At 36.6% G+C, this 24,123-nt stretch overlaps 1 protein-coding gene across 1 annotated transcript in view; it reads right to left on the reverse strand.

Moving 5' to 3' along the window:
* Window positions 1-24,123, reverse strand: part of LOC103253446 (NADPH oxidase 4) — a gene marked incomplete at its 5' end in the record, with an annotated part of 101,570 nt that overhangs the window by 34,836 nt on the left and 42,611 nt on the right. The window contains one exon of the mRNA XM_021709441.1: window positions 23,520-23,580. Within this exon, the coding sequence (XP_021565116.1) occupies window positions 23,520-23,580 (61 nt within the window). The remainder of the gene's footprint in view (window positions 1-23,519; window positions 23,581-24,123) is intronic.

Genomic DNA, 24,123 nt, shown 5'->3' on the forward strand with positions numbered 1-24,123 from the left:
CTAGAGTTCAGTTCTTTCACAGGGTTTCTTAGAAAAAATTTATTAAGCCATTAAAAAAACTAAAAAATATTCTACCAAATGATATCATGATGAACTGACTAATGAGGTGGTGATGTCTGAACATGACTCTCTACCAGTCAGGGATATATCTTAATTAACACAAGCTGTTGTAGTCTTAACCCACTATTCCTTTCCACCATTTAATCAACATGGAGATTCTGAAGCTACCAGACCTGGATGACATATTGCACACGATTGCATTAATGTGGGTCTCTGGCTAATCAATTGTGAGACGATATATTTAATTGTTGAAAACAAAGATGAGAAAAAGAAAATACTCTTTCTAATTTTACTTGAAACATTTTTGTACATTTGCTTCTTTTTCCACTTTGAGATAAATGTCCAATCTCTCATCTTTCCCAAAGTGTAAAATATATCAAATGCAATAAGGATTTACATAATAGCAAAAAAGCAGTATGAAAATATATTCCTGTGCTGAAAAGAAAATAAAATCCCCTATCACTACAAAAAAATTGAAGGAAAAAATAATGCTAATTAATGCTAGCCTTTTATGATCTATAGGTTCTTTGCATCCAAAGATGTGATCACAGTCACCTAGTTTTTTCAACAACAGCCGAAGACAGAGCTGGTGTTTGCTGAAGGGAACCTGTCAGACAAGTTTGATCAATTCCAAATCATTGTTTTCCTTCAGGTGATCCCCTTTTCTATCTCTCTCTCCATAGTATCCACTATGAAATGAGTACTTTAAAAGCTTTGAGTATTAGATTATCATGGTCAAGAAAAGAAAGTCAGATAAAGCATTTCTAAAGGGAAACAGTGTTGCCCCTCTCCAAAATGAAAAATAAAGACAAAACAAACAAGAACTTTACATATCAAGTAAAAAATTTTTCATTTTGGAGAGGGGCAATACTGTTTTGAACAGGGTCCCTCCAGCAAACACCAGCTCTATCTTAGGCTGTTGAAAAACTAGGTGGCTGTGATCACATCTTTGGATGCAAAGAACCTATAGGTCATAAAAGGCTAGCATTAATTAGCATTATTTTTTCCTTCAACAATTAAATATTGGTTATAATATTCCTTGGAAGCTGAAAGTATAAATTAAAGTTTACTGAATATTAAATTAAATTAAATTAAAGTTCCTGAAAATAAACTATTTGCATCTTTATTAATATGTCAAAAAAAATCTATATTTTAAGGCTCATGTTACACTCAATTTGCCAGCTTTAATTTTTTTCAAGAAGCACAAAATAAAATCCTTAAGTATAATGTACCGTAGTATTAAGAGTTACCAAGGTACAAGACACTACCCCCCATACCCTAATCAAAATCAGCAAGATGATTTTACCATTATATTTGTATTACTTTACATTTTTTGCAATATAAGCTAAGGGTTGTTTCTTAATACAGGAGACGTTATCAGTTAGTATCTGGCATAGCAAGTGTCAAATCATTCTTGACTCATACGGTTTGCAGTACTTAGCAATAGCTGGTTATAACAGGAAAGACACTGTTGCCAATCAGATCTTTAGTATTCTAAGCACACACATAAAAAGTAACTACATGAGGTAACAAATACATTAATTAGCTTGATGGTGGTAATTAATCATAATACATATGTATACCAAAACATCAAAATAAGTGAATATATAAAAGTTTTACTTGTCAATTATACCTAAATAAGGTAGAAAACATATGATTCTTTTGGAAAACAAAAAACACCAAACTGTTTGTCAGAAAGCCTGAGTTCTTGACCTACTTCTTCCTCTGCTCTTAATTCCTTTTCTCAACTGACAAATGAGTTAGATGAGTTTGGTGATCTTTAAAGTCACCTTTCAACTTCGACTATTCAAAGAGAAAAAGGAAATTTTCACAAAGTCACTAAAAGGTAGTGAAGCCATACATTCTGGTTTGCCTGGAACTGTTCTGATTTCTGCCTGCTGCCCTAGCATCTTGCTCCGTTTGGCATTCATCTGAAATTTTATTATTTTTATTTCACTTATTTTGGGGGGGGTAGAAATGAGGTAAGGTTTTGAACTCCTAGGCTCAAATAATCCTCCCACCACAGTCTCCCAAAGTGTGGGATTACAGACATGAGTTACCACATCTGGTCTGAAATTTTATTTTTACTTAAATAAAAAAGCTAGGAATCACATAGTTAATATACAGAGGGATCCTCCAAATGCCCCTTCAATGAAGGGCTTATTGCCCAGCTGTGGAGAGTACAGTTAGTAGGCAGCCTTCAGCTGTCAGTTTCATCAGAGTCTGCCTCCAGTGCAAAGCAAATGACTGTCACACAGCAGTTCACATCCAGTGACTGGATAAGGAAGGTATATTTCAGCCCTACACATCTCTGATGGGCAACATTTGTACTAGAGCTCCTACTAGTCTGGCTGGGCTTTGCTGAACCTGCAAGGTGGTTCAACATCTTCCTTCACCCAAACCCTCTTTGTTCTCTTTTCTGTTACAGGTGTTGATACTATTAAGCATTTTACATGCACACATACACAAACAAAAGCTTCTGGCTAACTCCACCTGCAATAGATGGGCTTGATACACCTCCACTTCATACTGAGAGCTTCTGCCATGTTCTTCACTACTGCTGGGTGAGACATGTGCATATGTTTAAGTAGAATGAAGATGAACAATAAATCATTTCTCTTTTTCCAGCCTTTTCCAAATGTTACATAAAGAACACCTCCATGGCGTATACAGGTAGATGCTCATTGCCAATCTATTCAAATTACTCTTCCAGCCATGCTGCCTGTTGGGAGCCGGCCATGGAGGCCCACTGAGCGTTAGGGATCAGGGAGACCCCAAGACCACTAGGATGTGTTCGGGAGCCGTTGACCCCATTTTCCTCCTCCTTTTACCATGTAGCGCAAGTAACCTAAAGGAACTCTGCTGATCTAAGCTGAAAGCTCTGTGACTGTGACAGGCATGGCTCACTCTAGAAACTCATTGTTCCTGTTTCCCATAAACTGCGGTTTCGGCTTAGGTATTAGATATAATTCAAATTCAGGTCACATTTGGGAGCCTTTTATATGGTACAAGCTTCTTTATAAGACTTAAAAGTATATTTGTAGAATTAGTATATACTTATAGAGAGCTGTTTTCAGCTTTAGATGGTATAGATGATTATCTAGAGTTACCAGAAATGGCCCAGCACAAACCTTGGACTGGGTCACATTACCGAAGGCCCAGCGCGTACTTTGGACTGGGCTGCATTCTTTTAGGCTGGCTTTAGCTACAGCTAGTGTAGGGTTTTTCTACCTATTATATAAATTGAATTAATTTTATTCATAGAGAGTATTGTAGAATAGGTCACGCTAACGTCAGGGAATCATGTTAGTTCAAGCATGACCAATCATGATATTTTGAGGCTTAATAAGAATACAGTTAACTTTAGAAATTTCATTGTCTCCATTTTCTACTATTGTGGTTTTGGCTTTAGTACATTTACAGTTTATATTTGGGTTTTATTTTTAGAAGCTTTGTTGCTGATGATCAGCTTTATATATTAGGATTAGGAATTAGAAACTTTCATAGAAATTAGGATAGATATATAGGACTTTAGAATAGCCATTTTGTTAAGAGATTGTAATCTATTGTTCCAAAAAGTGGCCCACCGTGAACCTTGGACTGGGTCACATCCTATAGAGCCCAGCACGATCTTTGGACTGGGCCACATTCTTTAGGAGTTGGCTTAAGCTTCTGTAGCATTGTGTAAGTAGTATTAGCATAGAATAGAAAGGTAATAAAATTTAAGTTAGTCATCACGGGTGTTGTGTGCGCATGAGCTTTAGAAGTTGATTATCAGAACATCATGATGCTAGTAGGGATTGTTACATTGCTTTTGAGGAACATTAACTAGTGAAGGGAACAATAAGACAATTTTGGGGTTTGGCCCTCCTGGTACATGAGAAAACATCTGGTGGGTGGGGGACGCCCCTCCTGCACCTGGCTTTGTGCTCACGTGAAAGACTTGTGAGACTGTCTGTGTAAAATTTGGGGATAAATACCTGGTGTAACTTTCAATAAACGGCTTCTGCGCTAGACTGAGTCCAGTCTCTTTCTTTCTCCCCCCTTCTCTTTCTTTCCCTTTATTTCTCCAGAATAATCACCGACGCTGCCACACCTGCCAAGGGACCTCCTAAATCTCTCTGCAGGGGCTGGCCCCCCGCAGCTGCCCAGTTCAGTAACCTTGCCCACCTTAAGTCTACCAGTAACTTGCTGCCTTTTTGTCCCTGTTCACCACTCTCAGTGAGATCAAGGTGCTCACTTCAGTGATAACCTTTCTCATTGTTACACTCAGATTGTAAACAACCACCACAGAATCTTTTAAGGATTGTGGAATGCATATCACTAATGTATTTCTCAAAGCCTTGGTGAAAGAACACTTTGTAGAATTTACTTAGGGGATTGATAAATTGTCATACATAATAAATTATCTCCAGCATTCCAGTCTCTCGAAGGTGTTGAATGACTTTGACTACAATATATCCAGGACATTGAAAGTTATGGCGTATGCATCAGTCAAGAATGTATATAACCAAGGGTTTTAGATTAAATGAAAAAGATATTAGCTTTTTAGTTACCTATATCTTGCTAGAATTTTAATGTTTGTATTTTTTATTTTAATTTTTAGTACTTATCTGAAACTAATAATTTTGCAAAAAATAATAGGTGTAAGAGTGGAAGTACACACTACCACATATGAACATGTCTTCAGGGGAAGTTGTCATTCACACTCCCTATAATATAGCTTTTAAAACACTGTCCACTCCTCCTCCTTCCCCCTCCACCACCAAGGAACACACACACACACACACACACACACACACACACACACACACACGCACACTCTCTCTCTCTCTCTCTCTCTCTCTCTCTCTCTCTCTCTCCCAACATGCTGCTTGAAACAGAAGGTACAAATTAATTTTCCACAGTGTTTGGGAATTGCTACTCAAATATATAAACATAAAATGTGAGCATATAAAAATTAATTTTCAGCAATGTTTATTCATCATGCACTAAAAGTCAGGCACCAAGTTAAGTTCTCAATGAGTTAAGCACTTAATAGGGGAGACACATGTGTTATCAGAAGGTATATACACTACAAATAAATAAATGCTAAATGTGTGCTCTGAGAGTCCAGAAGAACAGAACAGCCAAGGTGGCCCAGATATACTGGTAATAAAATGAAAGAGAAGCAGGCAGATTTTATTAATAAAGGAAACAAATGAACAAAGGAAGCCCTTCTGCTCCATGGTGCTGGGTAAGGTGAATATTTTTGCTAATAGTTTTTGCTTTGTCACCTATACATCAAAAGTCTCTAATGGTAAAGAATTTAAAATTGGGAGTAAGATCAATATTTTGGGAAGCTGGAATTTTAGCAGTTAGATCATACTTTATTCATTTATTCACTCACTCAAAAAACCTTTATTGAGTACCCATTTTATATATATACATATATATATAAGATGAATAAAACAAATTCTTATCACCAAGGCAGCTCTGCTTATCACATACACACAAAGAAAGCCAAGACACCAAAATAATTGCAATGTCATCCCAGCTACTTGAAAAAGGATTTATAACGTAATTACAAAATTGTTTAAAAAAGGAAAGAATATTATTCTTAGAAATTCAAAGAAATTAATGGTTTGTCAAAATTTGATCTTTTATTTTCCTTATGAAACGAAACATGCACATTAATCTTAGAAAAACAAATTAGGTCAAAAAGAGAGATTTAAAGAGCAGATTTAGAGCAACTATACAACTGAAAAGATATAAAGCATTAAATGTTCCTTTTCTAAACAGTTTGTTTAAATAAAATAAATGTTCTTGAATACCATGGTAACTCAAAGTTAAACTATTTTAAATAGTTACTATTTAAAATACTGCTCTCAAACCAACATCAAAGACATTTAAATTAATGCTACTTCAGATAAATCAGAAAATCTAGTTGCAGAGCGTGAATATTTCTTATTAAAGATATAAGCAAATCTTCTGTAACAGAATTCAAATAGATGTGATCTGCAATTCTAGAAGAAAAATAGCCTATCAGCAGCATGCACTGGTTATAGAAAACTACCTTTAAAAAGCAAACAAACAAAATTACAACAAAGATTAAGGCCAATGTTAAAACAATATAAAAAACAGAATTGTATACTGTCTTGCATAAGGAGAAAAACCCCAAGCCCATACATGCATTTACAAGAAGATGACAACATAGAGCGGATGTCTGTACAACCAGAGCTAATGGATGGGTAAGAATACTAACAGGAGGTGGATCAGCAACACAGAATTCCTGCACTTGGCATATATTCTCTACAGTAGTCCTGTAAGATCTCTTCAACTGCTTCAAAATTCATCTAGTATCATTCCCACTTTACGTGGATTTAAATTACCCATGTTCCAGAATTTATCTAAAAAGAATGATATAGTTTTACAGCAATAATGAGCTGAAACATGAGGAAACAACTCCCTCAATTTCCTGTGTTGTAGGTGAGGAAACTAAAAGCCAGACAGCTGGTTGACAGTCCCAAGATCACATTGCTAGCAAGAGGCAAAGATATTTAAACTGACAGACCAGTGCTCCTTCCATTGCGACTACACTGCCTTATTGTCTCCAGAGAACATACTGTACTCCCTTGACTCTCCTGCCTCCCTTTACTTTCTTCTTGCCTAAGGATTACACAATAAGAAAAATGTAGCAGGGTCGTATACAATCTGCATGCCTCAGGTACTTTTTAACATTGTAGAGTCTGAAGGTATTACACAAAGGAAAATTATTTAATGGATCCTTTTATTTTCCAGGGAGGCAGAGTGGTAAAGTCTATTCCTGTGATCATTATTCTGCTTCCTACTTGTTAAACATATGATTAAAAGAAAAATCAAAAGCAGCTTTTGAAAAAACTACAAACAGATTTCTTGTCTTCTAAATACATCAATGAATCAACGCCTAGAAATGGCTTTTCTGTAACATATTTATCTTTTATTACCACAAAGGCTAAACTACAACAAAAATTTACAGGGGGAGAAAAACAGGTTCAAGGAAAGAGAAGGCAAAAACAGAGGTCTTTTTGGATAAATACATTATTGCTACTAAGCTTTTTATAATCTGCCTTTTAAGGGACATGTTACATTTTTGTCACAGCAAATGCATTTTTTAAAAAAATAATGTTAGCACACAACAAAAGGAACACCTCAAAGTAATCAAGACTCAGCATGATATTAATTCAGTTCCTGCTTTCTTCACAAACTCTGAATACCTCCTAGGTGCATATTCAAGGAAAAACAGGCCATTTTATTCAAGACCCACAGAAACTGGAGGTTTTCTTTTATGTTTTTATGAAGTTCAATCCTAAAATCCTGGGCAAACAAAATCTATGCCATGCAGTATATGGTTCTTTGAAGCCTATCAAAACCAACCATACAGTGAACTCACTGTATGTTCTTTGTTCTTAAATAGAGGATATGTTGGCCAAAGAAAGACCAGGTCTATGGAATGTGTATATCAGGATAGAACAACAAGCAAATACATGACTTTGCTTCCTTTATAAAGTGCTTAGCAAGTACATCAAGAAAGTGACACTTAAAAATGTTCCTTATGCCAGGCTCGGTGGCTCAGCCTGTAATCCCGCGCCTTTGGGAGACTGAGGTGAGTGGATTGCATGAACCCGCGGGTTCGAGACCTGCCTGGGCAGTGAGACCTCATCTCTACAATAAATCAAAAAAAAAATCAGCCGGACATGGTAGCGCATGCCTGTAATTCCGGCTACTCGGAAGGCTGAGGCGGAAGGATCGCCGGAGCCCAGCAGGTCGAGGCTGCGGTGGCCGGGAGCGGCCACTGCACTCCAGTCTGGGCGACAGAGTGAGACTCCAACTCAAAAAAAAAATGTTCCTTATGATAAAAACAATGACACAAACTCCTTGCCCTTTTGCCTTATTTGAAATTACTTAGTCTAGGCTGACTTGGCAAAGTAATATATACCTTCTTAGGCATTAAGTACATCACTGTCATGGGTATGACTGATTTTCAAATTATGTTACTAAGTTCCTTATTATTCTTATTTTCTTTTATATTATATAGTAGTAAAATCAAATAGAAAATACTAGATAACAGAGAATCTAAACTTCTCTTAGAAAAAGAACAATTCTATTAAAAATATAACAATCCCATAAACAAATCACTTTACCAAAATAACTCTACAGTGAGGTTCAGTAATTCTATAATTTGATTATTTTCAAGACTAAAATGTAAAATTTTTTAAATTGGACAATAAACAAAAGTTTTGTATTTTCTCCTATGTTTGGGGTTGTAAACACCAAGACTAGAATAAAACTTAATGAGTAGTGAATTCTTATTTACTAAGCAGTTTTTATATTTCTATGGCATTTTAAGTGAGCTGTCATCTACTAAAAAATGACAGCACATATTTCATGTTCACAAAATGAGAAACCAAGGGCAAAACAATTTATCCTCTCTCCTGAGAACAGATGGGAAATTAAATCATAATACACATATAATGTGCTTCTCATTTTCTCATTTCTCTGATACAAAAATTTCATTGATTTCTGAGGCTATGAAATACAGAATTCAAATGTATTGATTAATTTATTATATTACGATAGCAAATCAGTCATGATACATTCTGTTAAATGAACTAATTATCTTTAATGATTTCCACATAAGCTCATGTGAGGCTAGGAATTACAGTGCTTCATTATACAAAGCATACGTACTTTAAGATAAAGTACATTAATCCTCATTCTGACCCAGATCCACTGAGATATACACACAGGTAATTGCATCTGTCTCTGCTACTCATCTCCCGCTGCTAACCACAGGCCAGATCAGTATAAATTCAATAACCCTAAGTTCTGGGTAAATGCAGAAATAGGAAGAATTTAGAATAGGTTCATTTGTTATATGCCTCTTTTTGTACACTAACTCTACTTGTTGGTCTTCAATTCACTCAGTAATTCCTAACAATCTGTACCCTCCCCAAGTTTCTTACTTGCATCTCCTAATGACATGATTTTTCTGAGGCTAATAGCAATCCCCTCCCATAGCTATTGTTCAGTCCTGTTTTAGTGGACACTCTCTTCTCAAAACTCAGGAGATAAACTCTTCTGCTTCCTTGACACAATGTTGAATCTTTGGTGTCTCTGCCTCTAACTTGATCTTCTTCCTTTCCATTTGGTATTACACTGGCAGGGTGACCTATATAAAATGCAAATTTCATTTCAGTTTCTGCTTTCAGTGTTTCACCCACTAAAAGAGATCAGTTAGGAGAAAGATACAGTTTCATTGCAACTCCTATGATCTCCCCTTGTCCTGACTTCTGGATACTACCCCAACTTGACCTCCCAATAGCATGACAAATTCCTGACATCTCATGCTAGTTCACCCTTCTGAGCTATTCAAACTACTTTTCTCTCTGGAATAATTTTCCACTCTGGGAAAGTCATATTTATCCCTTACATTCAGTTTGGTCCAGAAAGTCTCTCAAGTCTCCCTCCTAGAAACTTCTGCATACTCTTCTTGCTCCTGGAACTATACTCGTCTCTCTCCAGCAATATAAACTGTTCCTTCTCTGCTTCATTCCCATTATTTCCATAAGTATATAAACATGTTATAATTAACATATTGTTATAATTATCATAATGTAATCATAAGTCCATATCTATCTTATCAACTGTTGACCTATGTCTTTATTTCACTATACATACAAACTTCTTAAGAATTTGGCCAGTGGCTAGCTGGGTCTGGTGCATGCTGTAGTCAGCTACTTGGGAGACTGAGATGGAAGGACTGCTTAAGCCCAGGAGTCTGGGGCTACAGTGAGCTATGATCATGCCCCTGCACTCCAGCCTGTGTGACAGAGCAAGACGCTGTCTCTTAAAAAAAATTATCCAGTGGTGTTCTGGCAAATGTTTAATAGCCAGGTCTAATAATGTATTTATTTAATACATAAGACCTTATGGTTGTCTTGTCCATTTGAGCTGTTATAACAAGATACTACAGGCTGGGTAATTTCTAAATAAACAACATACTCTGAATCACCTTTGCAGAGAAAATAAAAATGTCTGCTTTGCAAAAAAAAAAAAAAATTAAATTAAAATTAAAAAAAAAAAATAAACAACATACATTTATTTCTCACAGTTATAGAGGCTTGGAAATCCAAGAACAAAACACCAACAGGTCTGGTGTCTAATAAGGGTTGCTCTCTATTTCCAAGATGGCACCTTATTGCTGCATCTTTACATGGCAGAAGAGCGAAAGAGCAAAAAGAGGAAGAACACTGTATCCTCATATGGCAGAAAAGCAGAAGAGAGTGAATTCATTTCCTCAAGTCTTTTTATAAGGCACTAGTCTTAATCTTGAGACTCTATTCTCATGACTTAATCACCTCCTGAAAGTTCCACCCCTTCATACTATCATATTGGTGATTAAACTTCAACAAATGCATTTTAACAGACACATTCACACCATAGGAATGGTGTTTGCCAATTTCTGTGTAATAAATGCTTATTATACTACTATATGGAAAGTTATCTAACATGACTTCACTGACCATAGAGTTGGGAAGAGAAGTTTCCTCTTTCAAGCTCCCAGAAGCAAACCTGAGCACACTGCTACATTTGACTATATTTACCGTCTCCATTTCCCTTCTTACTTTTATTATTTCTTAAACCTATTTTAATCAGACTTTTGCTTTTAATGCTCCCTTAAAAATCCCAGTTCCCAAGGTTGTTAATTCAGCCCTCATTTTATACCACCTCTCAGCACCACTTGTTATCATTGATCAACTCCTCTTTTGTGGAATACTGTCTTACCTTGGCGGCCACTCCTTCTTAGTCACTATTGCTGAACACTGCATATTGAATTGTCTCAAGGCTCAATCTTATGTTATATCTCTTCTCCATTTATACCCATTACTTAAATTAGTTACTTTTGATGGGCCACCTCCTAGGGGAAGTTAGAAAACTTGTGGGACACTAAACATTCTTCAATGACATGAAGAACACTATGCAATGAATAACTGTCTCACTTCTTGCATGCTTTAAAAATGGGTTGCTGAATTCTCATGTAAATGACAAATTCATTTATAATTATTAAAAATCCAGTTTTACATGATTTTAATATGCACTGAAATTTCTATGATTGCAACCACCTATAAACTGAAGGACTATTGTACTTTACTGTGCCCAGAACTTAACTGCAAGATGCTTACCATTTTAGAAAACCATAAGTGCTGTGAATATAACTTTGCTCCTCTAAAATTCGTATGTTGAAGCCCTAACCTCCAATATGACTGTAGTTGCGACAGGGCCTGCACTGAAGTAATTAAAGTTAAATGAGGCTATAAGAGTAAGGCTTCGATAAGGCTTTGATTCAATAGGATTAGTGTCCTTATAACAAAAGGCACAAGAGAGCTGGTTTTCCCTCTCATCTTCACTTTTCACAGCATGTTTCATGTCTCTCAGGGCACTGTGAGAAGGTAGTTGTCAACAAGACAAGAAGAGAGCCCTCACCAGTAACTGACCAACACTGTCACTCTATTTTTGAACTTTAAGCCTTCAGAATGCTAAGAAAATAGATGTGTCGCATAAGTCACACAGTCTATGATATTTAATTATGGCACTCTGAACTAAGACAGTAAAGGAAGTAATGCTCATGGTATTTGAACTGCTGAAGACTATATTTAGAATGTCTATTATAATCATTCTGTATGTGGAGTGCAGGTACTAACATACTTTATTATAAATTCTAGTGTAGTCATGCCTGATAATCTAAATACTGAATATAAATCACTTGTTATAAATTACTAGCTTCTTTATACTTACTAAACTAGGACCTTATATTGATTTTTTAAATTATGTGAGTATATAATATCTATAAATTTAATTTTAAGACTGCAAAATGGGCATATAAAATGTTATAAAACAAGGTGTTCAATATGACAGTTTAGTTTACTGCTGGAGGTGATCTCATTCAGCTTTAAGACTTAAAATCTACCAGTATGCTACTGGTCCCCAAGTTTAGATCTCTAGCCCCAGACTTTCAGAATCATATATGCAAATGCCTAGACAACCTCACCTCTTAGATGTCTAAGAGACACCTCAAGTTTAATATTGAACTTAGGCCACTCTTGCCACAGTACTCCCCATTACACTAAGTGGAAATACTATTCACTTACTCAAGCTAGAACCTTACAGTCTTTCTAAGCTCTCTGACATCCCACCTCCAATGCATCAACAAAACCGTCAGATATGTCTTTAAAATTCATCCACTTCTCATGACCCAGTCACTACCACTCTAAACCAAACTAGCATTCTCTCAAGTCTACGCTTCAGCAAGAGCATCCATCTTAACTCATCTCCTAATTTCCACTTTTGCCTACTCCCACCTTATCTCTACATAGCAGCCAGAGTTACCCTTTGAAAATATGAGTCATATCCTGATCAATATTCTCCAATAGCTTCCCATAACACTGATAATAAAATTGAAGTTCTGCAAGTACTCACCTGGTCTGGCCTATGGGTATGTCTCAGACCTTAGCAACTACAATTTTCCCACTCACCATCAGGAACAATGTACTTCTTACTGGTCCTTGAGAACAAGTATTTGGTTTATTGTACTTCTTCTTATCTCTGCCTTAAATACTATTTCCCCCACATATTACTCCTCTCCATTAAGGTATCTGTTCAGAGAGCTTTGTTAACCTCCTATAACAGTCCAAATGCAGCTAGAAATATGACTCTTCATAATTTAAATGGAAGGAGTTTGGTACAGGGAACTAGTGACTCCAGTGAGAGAAGAAGTAAGAAGCCAAACTGAGGATGGTGAAGAAATCCAGAAACTAGCAAGAAGCAAGTACCATCCATAGGGGATGGTGGGACATAGGGGTAAGTGAGGCTACCATAATCCATAAATCAGGTCCATATATCAGAACCTCCATCAAAGCATATCTAGAAAGATGATACACTCCCTCCCATGGGCCAGAATATAGTCTCTATGAGAGCAGGGACCTTATCTGTTTTGATCAGTACTGTATCTACAGAAGCTGTATCTACAGTACTGTATCTACAGAAGATACAGTACTGTATCTACCCAGTCTGGAACACAGTAGATGATGGAACACATATTTGATTATTATCCAAAATACCACATCGTTTAAATGTTATCTTTCACAAATTGTTAACATTTAATTCACTAATCTTAGTGACAGTAACAACAAAAAAAGTACTTTCAATCACTCCTTTGTGGATGTGGCTGTTGAAAACAAATATTTGTTATAGGCTTAGATTAAAATTTATATTGTGTGAATATGAATTATGTAAAATTCATCAAATTTCATATACCCAAATATGACTGTGCTGTTCAAAGACATCAGTCTTCCCAAACTTATTCTGGATCTCCTCTTCTGGCATGTCATTCAATACAGGGTCAACAGGAGCACTTTTATTATATTTTTAAATCTTTTCGCAGCAGCCAAAAGTCATTCATAGCTATATCTAGTGTAAGGCTGATGAGTCAATTGTTCTGGAATATGTTGCCATTATAAAGTAATAATTCAGTTTAATTCAGTGTGGTCATAACCTAATTTATAAAAAGTTCCTAATTTTTTTTAAGTTACTTTAAACATACAACACATATTCTGCTTTAACTTTCTCTTGAAATATCAGTTGGATAAAATCTGAAACATGACTGGCTTCTGCAGTGATGTAGAAATACATATAGATAAAGTTATCACTCCTTTTTGGTTCCATCCTTAACTTAAGCTATATCTAACATTACTTACACTGTTATTAGACAACATAGAACGTGATTAAGACAAATGTTCTACTATGTTATATGGCCATATTTAGTACTCAAAAGTGACCATTCTTTCTGATTGAAGAAAGATTTTCCAATAGACTTTCTGGGAATTTATATGCAAGATTCAAAGAAAGTTGTTTTGTGAAACACAGTGGCCCTTTACTGCATATTTATCCACAATTATTGCCAATCTGCTCATTATTAAATGGATCAAGGCAAAAATTTTAGGTTAATTACATGTGGATATTATGAATTTAATACCTTTGTAGTACAAATCAAAGTTCTCTGGAATAAACTGCAATATAGACCACTAAAATAACCAAGTGTGTTACATTATCTCAGACATTAATCAAAAATAACCATATACGATGAAGACATTAATAAGATATCTTCAGACAGGTAAAATGATAATCAAGTCAGGTGCAGTGGCTCACACCTATAATCCCTGCACTTTGGGAAGCTAACACAGGAAGATTGCTTGAGATCAGGCGTTCAAGATTAACCTGGGCAACATGTTAAGACCCTATCCTAACAAAAAAATTAAAATTAAAAAAAGTCATACGAATATGTAATCTGTGACTATATGTTTGGAATTAGAAAGACTGACTGATTCTAGAAGAGCAAAAAAATATTAATTCAATTAAAAGAGAAATCTAGTTGGGAAACCCACTCTATTACCACAACAACCTTCATTTCAAGAACAACCCTGAATTGTGTTTGAGTCTTAAGAGCCTTCTAAACTTAACACACCTTCTATAAATTTAGGAAATACATCTAGAGGCTGGAAAAAATGAAAATCTAGGTAACAGATATAAAACTTCAGTGCCTCTTGTCCTGTGCTAGCTAGCTGCTTCATTTGCTTCTTGGATACTCTAACCTAAGTGTAGTTGGTTGGTCGTGCAAAGATAATTTATGGAGCTATCTTAAACCTGTTCTTTAGTCACTAGGCACTGTTGATGCAGAACATATTTCAGCAAAGAAAATGTCACTATTAAATATCTCTAAGTCAATTTAAAAAATAAACCTTTGATATTCAACCTCTTAGGTATCTCTTTGGTATTTTCTGTACCTACTGAACTTAATACCAACTTTTAATCAATTCTTTTATAATAAAAACCAGTGATCCTTTATGTGAAGGGTATTGTTACTATTATTCCTTCAGTAATTACATACCTATTGTTTTAAGGCAGTTAAATCTCTTTTAGAGCTAAGGTGTCAGACAATGACACGATATTTAGAGGTTATCTATATGAATGCTTGATATGTTTTTCCAAGTCAACAAATATTTCAAGTCAACAACAAAAAGGTCAATTAATTAAAAAGTATCTGACGGAAACTGAACTCTCTGAATAGAATGATCTTGTTTCTCTCAATCACATAGTACATTTTTAAAAAGGAGGATAAAATTAGCACTATTAAGTGTTCCTAGTAGAGATGATTAAAATAAATGGTGAGACAATCATTTATTTTAATGAGCTACTGGGGATAGAAAATGATTTTGTGAAGAAACTCAATAACAGTAGTTATTAATAAACCATCATGAAGTTTCTGCTTACCCTTATGAATGAAATTATGTCTTCATTGTGCCTGTTTTCTTTCAGATATAGAATCCTATCAATTTACCATTCATGACTGAACTTAATTCCTTCTGTATTGGGATTCTACCAGAAAAAAAAAAAATCCCTCATTCTTTATTTCCCAAACAGTGCAGATTACATCAATTGATTCTGAGTATATTATGAGAATTAATATGTCCATACTACATTAGTGTGCTTCTATCATTGGACTATTATGTTCTCTTTTGAACGCTACTACATGAACATTATTCATGTTAGCTTGGTTCTTCATAACTTCAAATAGGTTGTTACTGCTCAAAGACTTTTGTAATTCATTTGTTTGCCCATTAAATCCTGTGTTGTGGGACTTCCGGCAAGATGGCTACAGGGCAGCCTGGTCTATGAAACTCTCTGCAAAGGAGAACGCAGAGGGTCTCTGGCTCTCTCCTGGGGGGCTGTGGATCCCAACGTTGGCAACTTGCTCTTCACACAGAGCTCAGCCGTGGCCACCGGTGAGGCATCTTAGCGGTCTGGACAGCCACTGCAGCCGTAGACACAGCAGCCACCGGCACTGCCACAGCCTCCGCGGCGGCCATAGCGCATCGAACCACCCGTGCCTGAGGCGATCCACGACTTCATTCCTTGAAGCCCCTGAAGGCAAGATATGCTGGGATCACTGCCACCTCTGCTGTCACTGTGATGTCCTGCCGGCCATGGGTATCCTCCCATGTGCCCTGAGGCAGGCTCCCATCTCGCGCCTCTGCCCTACTCCTGTCCAACTCCACCCCTTCTGGGGCGAGCAGCTGAGATAATACCACCTGCTGGCACTTCAAGGTAACAACACCGAAACAGGAGAAACAAGCATGAAAAACAGGCACAGGCCAGATTTGAGTGGTGAACTGAGGGCGATCTCAACTGTCCTTCACAGCAGGCCAGGGGCATCTGACCCTAACTGAGAACTAATTTACCAGCTTGAAAAGACAGCTAGAAATCAGAGCTGAAAGGACATTGGACTTAAATGAAAAGTCTCAGAGTGTGCTCGACTGGTTCTGTTAGTTTAATGACTTAATTCTATTCCTACTGTTTTGTTCCTTTTCTTTCTTTCTTTCTTTTCCTCTTCCTTTTCTTCTCTTTTCTCCTCTCTGTAAACCATATCTTTGTACAGAGGAACAGCACACAAATAAGGTGGTAGGTTAGCTTGTATGTTAGCATAATTGTATGTTTTATTTTTTTTTTTGTATGGGAGTTGCTTAGTCTGTAGCCATGGTCTATTGTTTTTATCTGTTTCAGTTTAGGTCTCTCTCTCCATTTGTTGGTACACTTGTCTGTTTCCCTTCTTACTCCTCTCTCTCTCCCCATGTCCTGCTTCCCCCTACTGTCTGCTCCATTCTCTTCCCTCTGCTAACCATATTTTATTTCAGGGCATAAACCTACAGCCCCACTGCACAGACAGATTCCAAGGCAGTGAGAAGTGGGTTTCAGTTTATCCATACACCTGTCGGCGAATACCAGGACCTGCAGATAGATTTTGAATCACAGCTCTCCCCTTAAGTAAATCTCAAAACTGCAAAAAGGACCACCCCCAACCTACAGTGCAACTCCAGAATTGAACAAAGGAAGAGGGCATACATAAAGAATAGGAGATTGAACAAACAGAATTAAAACCAATCCCTCTACTCCTGATAACAGAATTAAAGAAGACGGTGACGTTGAGGAAAGGAAAAAGTAGGGAGGGGGAAAAATCGCACAAATGAAGAAAAACCAAAAGAGGAATATAGGTCTCACACAGACTTATTGGGAGATCAGACACTGAGAAAACAGATTCCAGAACACAAACAATGAAGAGCCCCCAGAATAACTGGTCACATGCAACAAACCCAGACATCAAGACATTAATAGAGAGAATTTAAAAAATTGAGGAGACACAAGAGGAAAATAGGAAGGAACTGATGTCAGAAATAACAGCAGTAAAGAATACTGTGATGGAAATAAATAACAAACTAATAAGCAGGGAAAGCAGAATAAGCCAAGCAGAAGAAAGAATCTCAGAGCTCAAAGACCAAAACACAGAACTAACCCAAACTGTCAAAAGCATAGAAAAGAAGCTCAAAAAGACAGAGCAAAACCTTCAAGAGATGAATGATCACTTCAAGAGACCGAACCTAAAAGTAATTGGCCTTCCTGAGGCAGACAAAGAAACAGAGGCCACACTGGAACAAACATTTCATGAAATCATTCAAGAAAACTTCCCTCATCTCATCAAGGATGAAAAAATTCAAACACAAGAGATTCAGAGAACCCCTGCAAGACAACAAATGAGAAGACCAACTCCCAGACATATAATAATTCATCTAAACAAAGTAGGTATAAAAGAAAAAAATCCCAAAGTCTGCAAGAGAAAAAGGTCAGACTACATACCAGGGAAGACCAATTAGAATAGCAGCAGATTTATCTACAGAAACCCTCCAGGCTAGGAGAGCTTGGAGCCCTATCTTCAAAGTTCTAAAAGATAAACAATTTCAAGTGAGAATACCCTACGCAGCCAAGCCAAACTTCATCAGTGAGGGAGAATTGAAATCTTTCCCAGATATCTAATCCCTAAAAACCTATGCTGCCACAAGACCACCTCTACAAGAAACACTTAAGAAAAGGAAACACAGAAGAAAAGGAAAAAAGAACAACAACTTTCTTCACAAAAGTACAGGCAAAAGATTAAAAACACACATGATCCAACTCTAAAACCAAAAGAAAGAAAACACACAAACAGGAAGAATAACAACTCTGTAAGAATATTATGATAGGGATCAACTCTCACATTTCAATGATTAGTTTGAATGTGAATGGACTAAATGCATCACTGAAAAGACACAGAATGGCAATATGGATAAAATATCACCAGGCAACAATCTATTGCCTTCAAGAGACTCACCTCACTAGAAAGGACACTCACAGACTCAAAGTAAGAGGATGGGAAACAAATTTTCAGGCGAATGGAACACAAAAGAAAGGAGGAATCTCGATTTTAATCTCAGACAAAATATCCTTTAAGCTATCAAAAATTAAAAAAGGAACAGAAGGCCACTACATAATGATAAAAGGTTCAATCCATCAACAAGAAATATCCATCCTAAACATATATGCACCAAACATAGGAACACCAACTTTCATAAAGCAGCTCCTAAGTAAACTAAAAAAAGATATTGACCCCAATACCATCATAGCTGGGGACTTTAATACCCCACTCACAACACTAGACAGATCATCAGGACAAAAAATCAGCAATGAGATCCGAAACCTCATGTGACTCTTGATCAAATGGACTTAATTGATACCTACAGAACCCTCCACTCAAAGACCAAAGAATACACATTATACTCATCACCGCATGGAAGGTATTCTAAGATCGACCACATACTTGGCCATAAAGCAAGCATAAGCAAATTTAAAAGGACTGAAATTTTACCATGCACCTTCTCGGACCACAGTGGAATAAAAACAATGATTAACACCAACAAGGTCCCCTCCAAATGCACAAAGACATGAATACTAAACAGAATGATGCTAAACAACTCCTGGGTCAATGATGAAATCAAAACAGAGATTAAAAGATACCTGGAAACAAAAGAAAATGAAGAAACATCTTACCAAAATCTCTGGGATGCCATGAAAGCTGTAGTAGAAGGGGAATGTATATCCCTACAAACACACATGAAGAAAATGGAAGGATCACAAATTAACAGCCTAAGAAGCCACCTAAAAAAGCTGGAAAAGCAAGACCACAAAAACCCTAACTTCAGCAGAAGAATCCAGATCATGAAAATAAAAGCCCAAATCCAGGACATAGAAGACAAAAAGATAATACAAAAAAATCAATGAAACAAAAAGCTGGTTCTTCAAAAGAATAAACAGGATCAATGGTTGGTCCCCTAGCTAGACTGACCAAGAAAATGAGAGAAAAAGTCCAAATAAACACAATTAGAAACACAAAAGATGAAGTCACATCTGATCCTAAAGAAATACAAAAGATCATTAGAGACTACTATGTAAACTTGTATGGAAACAAACTTGAAAATCTTTCAGAAATGGAGGACTTTCTGTCATCACACAACCTGCCTAGCTTGAAACAAGAAGAAATTGAGACCCTAAATAGACCAATAACAATCAAGGAAATTGACTATGTAATAAGAAAACTACCTACAAAAAAAAGCCCTGGACCAGATGGCTTTCCAGCAGAATTCTACAAGACATTTAAGGAGGAGCTTATACTAATCCTATTGAAGGTATTCCAGGCGATTGAGAAAGATGGAACTCTCCCCAAATCATTTTATGAAGCTAACATCACATTGATACCCAAGTCAGGTAAAGACCCAACAAAGAAAGAGAACTACAGGCCAATATCTTTGATGAACATAGATGCTAAAATTCTCAACAAGATCCTAGCGAACCGGATTCAACAACACATCTCAAAAATTATTCATCATGACCAAGTAGGCTTCATTCCTGGGATGCAAGGCTGGTTCAACATTTGTAAAACTATAAATGTAATTAAATACATCAACAGATGTCAAAACAAAAGCCACATGATTATATAATTAGATGCAGAAAAAACTTTTGATAAAATCCAGCATCTCTTCTTGATAAAAACCCTCGAACAGCTAGGCATATGGGGAACATACCTCAAAATAGTAAAAGCCATCTGCGAGAAACCCACAGTCAGCATACTCCTAAATGGACAAAAACTGGAACCATTTCCCCTGAAAACTGGAACAAGACAAGGATGGTCACTCTCACCCCTCCTGTTCAATATAGTACTGGAAGTCCTGGCTAGAGCAATCAGAGAAGAGAAGGCAATCAGGGGTATTCAAATAGGAAAAGAGGAAGTCAAGCTATCTCTCTTTGCAGAGGACATGATCGTGTACCTTGAAAACCCAAGAGAATCTGTCAAAAACCTCCTTACACTGATAAAGGACTTTGGCAAAGTCTCAGGATATAAAATAAATGTGCAAAAGACAATCGCATTTCTTTACACCAATAATAAACAAACAGAAACCCAAATAAAAAGCTAAATTCCATTCACAATAGCCACAAAAAAAAAGGAAATATCTTGGCATCTTCCTAACCAGAAACAATGAAAACTAAAAAACACTGCTCAAAGAAATCAAAGATGACACAAATAAGTGGAAAAATATCCCATGCTCATGGATTGGAAGAATCAACATTGTGAAGATGTCCATCTTACCTAAGGCAATCTACAGATTTAATGCAATACTCATCAAATTACCAGCAACATTCTTCTTAGACCTAGAAAAAAACAACATTGGAATTCATATGGAAACACAAATGACCAAGAATAGTCAGAACAATCCTGAGCAAAAAAAAAAAAAAAAAAAAAAAAAACAAAGCAGGTGGTATCACATTATCTGATTCAAACTTTACTATAAAGCTACAATAATCAGCTGGGCTTGGTGGCTCAGCCTGTAATCCCATGCCTTTGGGAGGCTGAGGTGAGTGGATTGCCTGAGCCCACGGGTTCAAGACCCGCCTGGGCAGTGAGACCTCATCTCTACAATAAAAAAAAAAAAAAATCAGCCAGGCATGGTAGCGAACACCTGTAGTTCTGGCTTCTTGGAAGGCTGAGACAGAAGGATCGCCGGAGCCTAGTAGGCGAGGCTGCGGTGGCTGCGAGCAGCCACTGCACTCCAGTCTGAGTGACAGAGTGAGACTCAACTCAAAAAAAAAAAAAAAAAAAGAAGCTACAATAATCAAAACAGCTTGGTATTGGTACAGGAACAAGCATATAGACCAATGGAATGAATTGAGATTCCAGAAGCAAAACCTCAATTTCTCAACCAATTCATCTTTGACAAAGCCTCCACCACCTACCACTGGGGAGAGGAGAACCTATTCAGTAAATGGTGCTGGGAAAACTGGCTGACCACATGCGGAAGATTCAGACAGGACCACTATCTATCCCCATACACAAAAATTAACTCTAAATAGATCAGAGACCTAAATGTAAAACCTCAAACCATAAGAACCTTAGAAAATGAAGGACATACCCTCATGGAAATTGGAACTGGCATCCAATTCTTGAACAAAACCCGAAACCCACAGGCCATAAGAGATAAGATAGATAAGTGGGACCTCATTAAACTGACTAGCTTCTGCAAAGCCAAAGAAACCATCAAGAGAGCAGGGAGACAGCCTACAGACTGGGAAAAAGTATTTGCCAACTCCAGGTCTGACAAAGGCTTAACATCTTGGATCTACAAGGAACTCAAATTAAAGAAAAAAATAAATAAATAAACAACCCCATTATAAAATGGGCAAAAGATATGAACAGACACTTCTCAAAGGAAAACATCTGAGCAGCCAACAGACACATGAAAAAATGTTCAACCTCACTAATCATTAGGGAGATGCAAATCAAAACCACACTGAGATACCACCTAACTCCAGTCAGAATGGCAATTATCAATAACTCAAAACATAACAGTTGCTGGAGAGGGTGTGGCAAAAAGGGAACACTTCTACAATGTTGGTGGGAGTGAAAACTAGTGCAAACTCTGTGGGAAACAGTATGGTGATTCCTAAAAGGTCAATATTTATATTGACCTCCCATATGACCCTGCAATCCCCCTACTGGGAATACACCCAGAATAACTCAAATCACTTTATAAAAAAGATACCTGCACATGTATGTTTATCGCAGCATTGTTCACAATAGCAAGAACCTGGAAACAACCATGCTGTCCATCAAAAGAGGACTGGTTAAAAGAATGTGGTATATATACATAATGGAATACTACACAGCCATAAAAAAGAACAAAATCATGAATTTTGCAGCAACCTGGATGGAACTAGAGTCTATAATACTGAGTGATATCTCACAGAAACAAAGATCTGAGTATCACATGTTCTCACTCATAGAGTGGACCTTGAACATCCAACATAATACTATAAGAAAATGACTGACAGTGGTAGGAAACTTTGGGGGGGGAAGGGGAAGGGAGATGGGATTAACGGTAGTAAATATCTGTCTGGGGATGAGGAGACACCTCTTATCAACAAGGGTGACTGAACGAAGCACATTTGTATACCTAACCCTTAACTACGCCAGAATATCATACTAAAAATATTGATTAAAAAAAAATCCTATGTTGCATATTTTCTCATTTTTTTTCAACTCCCCAATCCAAAGTTAGCTGTCCTTTCTAAAGACAGACAATTTCATGTATACTATTATCTTTATATGATATAACCTTTTTATATCGACTTCCCTTCTCCTCTTCACAAAATATTTCTTTTTTATTACCCACCATCTTATCCTTCTTTGGCTTTTATAGTAGTATTTCCCTCTCAGTGCTAATTTCTCAACTTGTGCTCACAAATACATTCTTTCCCATTTCCATTCTTAGTTTGTATTCACACCCCTTCACTGCCTCCTTCTCCTCCGTCTTCAAGTACCTACAAGTCTTTCCTTGATTCTCACCCAATCAACCAAGTTCTCACTTTTCAGTCACTCTAGTGGGTCAAGTGAACATATGAATAAATAATGTTTCTTTATTTCACTCAGAACTCAATACAATGTCCCTCCCTCTCAGTAGGGAACAGGTAAGTAAAGTATCACCAACACACATAGTATTAAATGTGATCACTATTCCAAAGATGCTATGCAGTTACTATACATACAAAGATGCTACACAAAAGTTCATACAAGAATTGGAAGTTTTATGTGATCTCAATCCAGGTACTGATTATTTTTAGAGTGAAACCAACCACATATTTTTAAATCATGTTTTTTTTTTTAGAAAACACATTGCAGCATTTCCAGTATTGCCAATACATCTAACAAGCAGACAGAAACCTATGATTTGCAAACACAGTGAACAATACATTATTAATAAGTATTGATTTCCAAGGCATACTAATTCTAAAAGTACATCTTACAAGAAGGAAACAAAGATATAAAAATTGTACAAACAAAAAAACAACAGCTTGAAACATACATGCATCTCTATACACACGAAGTTACACTACTCAAACACATTTAAATTAGTATGTCCCATTATTTTCAAAGCATGTATCTTAAAACTCTATATTCTACATACCTGTCCAGTCTCCTACTATTTTCAGATGAACCCCAAATGTTGCTTTGGTTTCAGTAGGGCACTAAAAATAAAAAAATACTAGAATCAATTCTAATTATGTGCTATCAGACTATGACTCAATTATACTTTTTATTCTTTTAGCAAGTCGCCCAAATCAATAGATTATAATAAGAAACAGACTAAAACTATATAGGTTCTCATTAGTGGAAGAAGAAAATAATATAAATAAGTCAATGAGACAATCTACATGGTCACAAAAAAACCCATAAATACTTATATAAAATATAGCTGCATAATATTCCATCATGTGTATATATCACTTTTTTTTTAATCCAGTCTTCTTTCGATGGGTAGCACAGTTGGTTCCAGGTTTCTGCTATTGTGAATAATGCTGCAATAAACATGCATGTGCAGGTATCTAAAGAAGTACAAAATTATGAACTTCACAGCAACTTGGATGGACTTAAGAGTTGATAATACTGACTGATCTATCACAGAAACACAGAACTGAGTACCACTTGTTCTCACTCATAAGTGGAACTAAACAATTATCATAATACTATAAGAAAAGGATTGGCAGTAGTGGGAAATTGCCAAGGGTGAG

Source organism: Carlito syrichta, unplaced genomic scaffold (genome assembly GCF_000164805.1).
Source record: "Carlito syrichta isolate Samal-C Ts95f unplaced genomic scaffold, Tarsius_syrichta-2.0.1 Scaffold230419, whole genome shotgun sequence".
Taxonomy (NCBI): domain Eukaryota; kingdom Metazoa; phylum Chordata; class Mammalia; order Primates; family Tarsiidae; genus Carlito; species Carlito syrichta.